Genomic DNA, 7,540 nt, shown 5'->3' with positions numbered 1-7,540 from the left:
GAAGCTATTTTGATGGTCAAGCATATTGTTTTTTTTATTGTCATATTATCATATTCCTATCACATGTAAGATGAGATATTATGACAGATATTATTATTATTATTATTATATTATTATGATTCGACCTGAATAAATAAAGGTCATAGAAGCTGTAGAGAAGCTGCGCTGTGCAGCTTTGATTCATCGGCCAAACATCGTCTGGAGAACATTTTCGACCAAATGCCAACGTCACGACGACGTCTTCCCAATGAGCAAACGCTCTCCATACGACGTCGCAGCGATGTAACTTTATTCATCGTGCCGACGTCGGCAAGACGTAGGCGTGTTGTCTGATCAGTCTGTCCTCCTCTCCTCCCTCACCTGTTCACTCTGCTGTGAGAAGATCTGAAAGTTTCTCACAGACAAACACAGACTCTCCTGTTTTACGTCCTTATACAGTTGTTTAATTTTATACTAGCATCTGGTTGGTGATGATGTCATTAACCATCACGTTAGTTTCTGTTGTAATAAACTCCGTCATTAACTCCTCCACACGCAGCTTCTCTGCAGTTGGTCTGTGTGTTTCCTGATCAGATAAACCAGCACCGGAAAGACTAGAAAAGTTGCGCCTGTTAAAATAGAAGCGTCCCGTCAAAATTTTAAATCTATTAATAATTTATTGGTTATAGGTCCGGGTCCGTATAGGACGGCGTGTGGGTCCGGACTCGGACCGCGGTCCGCCATTTGGGGACCCCTGCTTTATATGAATAATAAAATAATACTGAGGTCATTCTATGATTCTGTCTGTATCACATTTAAAAACAACAACAACAAAAAAGAATTTAAGTCATCTCTTCAGAAACTTTCCAGGTATATTTTAAATGAAATAATTTACGTTTATTATATAATTTAATTTTATTTATTTTTCTCTCTTTATTAACTTTTTAATTTTTATATTATAAAATAAATTATAAAGAACAGAGGAACATGTCAGCGGCACCAAATATGTTTTAGTGGAAACTTAAAAATAAATTGGTGATAACAGAATTGAAAAAAGTCCAAGAGGCTTTTATTTTGAAACCATTTCCCGGAAGTGTCGATGTGTTCTTGCAGCAGTCAATCAGCGGACTGAAACTGATCGATAAATGTGACCAGACCGACTCTTCTACCGGGTTTATCCATCAGGTCAGAGATGGATCCGGATCAGGAGCTCTTAGATGTGGATTTAAAACCGGAACCGTATCTGAAACATGAAGGTTTGTTCTGTTTACTCACCTGCTAATGATGCTATGCTAACGGCAGCTAACCCATTCATACAGCAGCAGGCTGTTAGCCGCAGCTAACTGTTAGCTTGTGATCAATAAACCACACAGACTCGGTCTTCGTTCAGTGTGATGTTGATCAGTTCAGTCTGAGATGTAAAAATATGAATTAAATTATATTTTTAATAGTTTTATCAGTGAACTGAACTGAGACTCATGAAGTTGTGAGGAGCTGAAAAAGTCTCAGCTTCAGTTTAAATGTGTCCTCATGTCACTAAGAGACAAAAACTGAACCTGATTTTACTTTAGAATATAAACTTCATGTTTGTTGTTAAAAACAGAAACTTTCCTTGTTTTTATGAGATCTGCTAGACTGCAATACTGTTTAAAAAAGTATCAATTGTTAATCAATTATTAAACTAATCACCAACTAGAGCTGCAACAATTAATTGATTATTAAATGAACTATGAGCTATTTTGATAATCAATTAATCTTTTTTTTTTTTTTTTTTTTTTTTTTTTTTTTAAGAAAAAAGTCCAAATTCTCTGATTTCAGCTTCTTCAGTGTGAATATTTTCTGGTTTCTTTATTTCTCTCTGACAGGAAACTGATGATCTGAACATTTTCTGACATTTTATGAACCAAACAACTAATTGATTTGTGGAGAAAATGATCAACAGATTGATCTGTAATGAAAATAATTGTTATAGAAATCACTTGGTTAATAAATTATCAAAATAGATGGCAATCCATTTAATAATCATTTAATAATTAAATATTCCAATTATCAATGCAGATAATAGATAATGTAAAAATTGCTAGTAGATATTGGCAGTAATAATATCTTATTTTACCGGTTATGTCAAAGCATTTTATTTTAATGCTGAGGCAAAAAGTTCTTTAAAAGCAAAAGAAGCAGAGTCAGAGTCAAAAATTTACAACAGCAAAGTAGCGCCTGGTGCTCTAATGGTACAAATGTAAACAGGCTAACAGCTGTTAGCATTTCTCTTTCAGTTATGTAGTCATTTTAATACCAGAGCTCACCTGATGTGTAAATGTTCCACCAAAACAAGTTTCCCTTGATACGATTTTGCAGCAGCACCGTTCTTGCTGGGTTTAGCTCCACCCAGTGATCGTTTTAAAGAAATGCAAACAAGACAGGGAGTTTTTTCCCTTATAGCAGAATGTGTATGTGTGGAGCCAGAGCTTTTTGCAGCGTTGAGAGACACCTTACTATGTGACACTACTTTCACAATAGCTGAAATCAGAGAATTCAGACATTTATTTTCTTTAAAAAATAATTCAAAACAATGATTAAATACTTCAAATATTTATAGCCCATCGATAAAAGAATACACAGGAAATAAACAGTCTTATTCCACAGATTCTTGATGACACTTGTTGCCATGGATATAAAACACATCATTTAGTTGAACAGAGATGATTTACAGATGTATCATGTGGCTGATAAACTGCTTTTATAGTTGGAAGAAGTTGAGTCAAAATCAAACTATATGTGGCAATATTGTCATGATTCCATATCAAGTTATATTTCATTAATTAGCAGGGAGGCCAAGACTATGCACATCATTGCTACCATGTTATGAAACACTCAGGATTTCTGGACATGGCAAAGATGGACTTAGATCACCTTTTTTTTAAAGTTAGAACTAAAAGCAAAATGACAGACATTTTTTGGCAGTTAATTGGCTCATTATGGTAATTACTTAAATTGCCCAAAATGCAACTCTTTTAATCATAAAAATTCATAGGAAACAATATTGCTGGGTTCTATATAGAGTCGTGTACAAATGTGCATTTGTCACCAGGTACACTAAAATAGTGTTATCAAGTTAACAGAGGTTCATGGGTTTACAGTAATATCTGTCTGTCTGTCTTTCAGTTTTACCTTCAGATGTCCGAAAAGTGATCATTGGTGAAGAGGAGCAGCAGGAGTGGAGCCTCAGTCTGGACCAGGAGGACCCAGAGCTTCCATGTATTAAAGAGGAACAGGAGGAAGTCTGGACCAGTCAGGAGGGAGAGCAGCTCCAAGTCCCATTCATTCCTGTTCCCGTGAAGAGTGAAGATGATGATGAAGAGAAACCTCAGTCCTCACAGCTTCATCAGATGGAAACAGAAGCTGATGGAGAGGACCGTGTAGGAGCAGAACCAGGCAGGAACTCTGACTTTAAACCTTTGGACTCTTCTGAGACTGAGGTCAGTGATGGTGAGTGGGAGGAGACCAGTGAGCCTCGATCAGGTTCAAAGTGTCAGAAGAAACCCGAAGTGATTGTTGGTGATATAAACTGTAACAGTGTCGAGAGATCGTTCAGCTGCCCCGAGTGCGGTCAAAGATTTGGCCGCAAGCCTCACCTGAACGCACACATGAGAATTCACACTGGAGAGAAACCATTCAGCTGTACCTTTTGTGGGAAAAGATTTTCTCAGAAGGGAAACTCGATCAGCCACATGAGACTTCACACCGGAGAGAAACCGTTCAGCTGCTCTGTTTGTAACAAACAGTTCAGATACAGTGGAGACGTCAGCAGACACATGAGGATCCACACAGGAAAGAAAAAAACTAACCGCAATGTCAGTCACATGATCAACGTTCACACAGGATCAGAATCAGCTGGGAGCTCAGATCATTTAAAAGCAGTTATTGATGATAAACCTGCAGAAAATGAGGTCAGTGATGATCGATCAGGTTTAAACTCAATGAAAGATGATGATGTGGCAGTCAGTAATGTGAGATGTAACACTGATAAAGAGTCGTTCAGCTGCTCTGAGTGTGGGAGGACATTCTGCCGCAGGGATCATCTGCTCAGCCACATGAGAACACACACCGGAGAGAAACCGTTCAGCTGCTCTGTCTGTCAGAAACGCTTCAGCTGCAGTGGAAACATTTTGGCTCACATGAGGATTCATACAGGGGAGAAACCATTCGAATGTTCGTTTTGTGGTAAAAGTTTCAGTCAGAAGGGAACTCTGCAGCTGCACATGAGGATTCACACAGGAGAGAAACCATTCAGCTGTCCCTTCTGTGACAAAAGGTTTGCACATAAAAGACGAATGACACTGCACATGTCGGTCCACACCGAGGAGAAACGCTTCAGCTGCACCGCCTGTGACAAAAGGTTCACCTGGTACACGCAGTTGAAAACACACAAGTGTGTCAGTGGGGCGTCACAGCTGCGTCAGAGTCAAACTGAGAAAAAGGTTCCTGTCAAGGAATCATTCAGCTGTACTGAGTGTGGTAAAAAATTCAGTCTGAAGGGCAACCTGAAGACACACATGAGAATTCACACAGGAGAGAAACCGTTCAGCTGCTCCACTTGTGGTAAAAGTTTTAAACAGAATGTCCATCTGACAGAGCACATGACCATTCACACAGGAGAGAAACTGTATAAATGCAATGTTTGTGGAAAAGGATTCAATAAGAAGTTACTGGTCAAAAAACATACGTGTGTTTAATCTCACTCACATCCTGAAGTCATGAATTTGTTTTTAACAAAGACTGTCAGTGAATAGTTCCTGTTTGCAGTTAAAAAAGACGAGCAAAGGGTGAGTTTTAATTTTCCTGTAGGGAGGCAAATAAAGTCCATAAACATTTGAACCTTTACACAACTGAATATTTAATCAGGAAATTTAAGCACTCCTGAATCTTTAATATAATATATATAAACTCATTGTCCGTTTACTTCCTGTAAACTCTACAATAATGTTACACCCTCAACTTCAGGTGTTTTTTTTTCTGGTAGAGTGCTGGAATGAAGTGTCTAAGCCATTTTTAAACAAACATGTTGCCCCTGGGTTTTTTTTTGTGTGACAACAATATCGTGAAAATTCTTATGACAAACATTGTTGCAATCTCGTATCACTCTTTTGGTTCTTAGTATCTATTTGTTTGACATTTTTTCACTATGAGCACCAACCAGAAGATGCTTCCTCTCATGCGACCATTTTCTAAACACACATGCTGCCTCAGTTTGACTCTGCATGTCAGGTCAGTGCTGCAGGGATCTGCATCTGTTCTACCTGTTTAAAGGTGTGTTGTAGCACCCAATAATGTAATAAATGTAACAATGCCTGAAAATGTAATAAAATTTGCACTTAACTCAATCGAAAATGTAATAAAATCCAATAATGTAATAACTTGACCAATAATGTAATAAAATATTCTGACTGATATTGTAATAACATTTTTACAGATAATGTAATACCTTATTACATTATTGGAGATTTATTACATTTTCAGGTGGGTCTTTTTATTAAAAAAATGATAATGTAAAACTTGACAGATAATGTAATATAGAGTTCTACATTTTGTGTTTTGAGAATCCAAGACTGTTATATAGCCTACACTGGATTTGAAACAGCAGAATGACTAAATTGCAGACCTATACCATACAGCTATATGCACATGCAGATACTCAGGGACATCCTGGTCCTGCTGAGTGTGTGATGGACTTACCTCCTTTGGTGACCAGAATTCCAGCTCAGATATATCTGAGTGAATATAATAGCCTATAACATATAACATATAACCAATCCTGAAACAGTCATTTAACAGGGTGTTTCCATCAAAGGACCCAAGAAAAGATGAAAGTGCAGCTTCACAAAAAAAAAACCCAACAAAAAACTGACCAGAGACAGAGAAAGAGACGGACGAAACATCACAACAGTCAAACATTCCAGCATCTTAACGGCTTCAGTGGGTTGCCATTGTCCTGACCACAGAGAGTATCTGACACAACAAGCCACAGGACAAATGATAGACTGGAGCAAGACCCATATTAATAGTCCTTTTGTGAACATTTAGTGTCCTTCTGTGTTTATTTTGTGTCCCTCTCTGGTCATTTTATGTCCGTTTTTGCTGCTTTTGTGTCCTTCTGGTCATATAGTTTTAATAATGTTATAATAATGTATAATAACCATATATATATATATTTATATATGGTTATTATACACTAATATATAACATTATTAACATTATATATATAAACCCCAAAAGTTAAAAAATAACCAAGTCAGTTGTCATTATGTTTTGTCATTTTTATGCTGACATTTTTATTAAACCTGTACTTATAGAGGTAAATCTCACGGTATGTCAGCTGACCACTATCACTTGACATAGGCTAGAGGAAGATGGTAAATGGTCGGTATTTATATAGTGCTTTACTATACCTTAAACGATACCCAAAGCGCTTCACATTATACATCACATTCACCCAGTCACACACTGATGGCGGAAGAGCTGCCATGCAAGACGTTAACCACGACCCATCAGGAGCGGTTAGGGGTTCGGTGTCTTGCTCAGGGACACCTCAACATGAGCTCTGCAGGCCAGGATCGAACCAGCAACGGTTACAAGATGGCCACTCTACCCACTGAGCCATACCGCCCCGTCATTCAAAGTGATATGATAACCATTTATGAGAGGATATATTTATGTCAAATTTTAAATAATGTGTTGGTGTTATGAATACTTATGCATACCCTCATCAAATGAAGTGTTACTTAAATTTGTTTTGTTGGTTTGTGGTTGTTTTCACGAGATAGTGATTCGTTGAAAAACTGTGGAGAGCGAAGTATGTTTAGGGAAGCAATAGTTATTCTCTTGTTTCAAAGTCAGTGTATTTAACAGTCTTAGATTCTCAAAACACAAAATATAGACCTCTATATTACATTATCTGTCAAGTTTTACATTATCATTTTTTTTAATAAAAAGACCCACCTGAAAATGTAATAAATCTCCAATAATGTAATAAGGTATTACATTATCGGTAAAAATGTTATTACAATATCAGTCAGAATATTTTATTACATTATTGGTCAAGTTATTACAGTATTGGGTTTTATTACATTTTCGATTGAGTTAAGTGCAAATTTTATTACATTTTCAGGCGTTATTACATTATTGGGTGCTACATGTGTCTTGATACGGCTGGGGATGAAATACCTGATACCATAGTGAAGTTTCATATCAGTCGATGCCACTAATATTAATAAATTAAATTGTGAATTGTGTAATTAATTGTATCAAGGATTGGAAGCAGCTGTAAATAGCACATTATTTTTGGATCTAAATATTGTGACAATAATGTTGGCTACTGGTGCTTTCATAAATTCTGAATCCAGTGAGATTTTTGATAAATAAACATCAGTAATATCAATATAATGACTAAGTGGATAAAGACAAACAATAGAACAGCTAGAACAGTCTGGAAAGTTCAGAAAATGACATCACCGTGCTGTAATACAGCCTTTAAAAACAGGAAAAGACAACAGTTATACTA

At 36.8% G+C, this 7,540-nt stretch overlaps 1 protein-coding gene across 1 annotated transcript; it reads left to right on the top strand.

Moving 5' to 3' along the window:
• Window positions 1-1,041: 1,041 nt before the first annotated feature.
• Window positions 1,042-4,720, top strand: LOC146313671 (uncharacterized). Its single transcript, XM_084739602.1, has 2 exons — window positions 1,042-1,235; window positions 3,145-4,720. Exons 1-2 carry the CDS (start codon window positions 1,172-1,174, stop codon window positions 4,713-4,715), a joined length of 1,635 nt encoding a protein of 544 aa, XP_084595728.1. The 5' UTR covers window positions 1,042-1,171; the 3' UTR covers window positions 4,716-4,720.
• The last annotated feature ends 2,820 nt before the right edge of the window (window positions 4,721-7,540 follow it).

This window comes from Lutjanus erythropterus, chromosome 16 (genome assembly GCF_056507025.1).
Source record: "Lutjanus erythropterus isolate fLutEry1 chromosome 16, fLutEry1.hap2, whole genome shotgun sequence".
Classification (NCBI taxonomy): Eukaryota; Metazoa; Chordata; class Actinopteri; order Lutjaniformes; family Lutjanidae; genus Lutjanus; species Lutjanus erythropterus.
Note: the sequence above shows the minus strand (reverse complement) of the source record. Positions and strands in the feature narration are given on the sequence as shown.

Bases quoted from the DNA above. Each gene is read 5' to 3' on its own strand.
- LOC146313671 (XM_084739602.1), top strand. From the start codon at position 1,172: ATGGATCCGGATCAGGAGCTCTTAGATGTGGATTTAAAACCGGAACCG. The intron at 1,236-3,144 runs GTTTGTTCTGTT...TCTGTCTTTCAG, and splicing joins ACCGTATCTGAAACATGAAG to TTTTACCTTCAGATGTCCGA.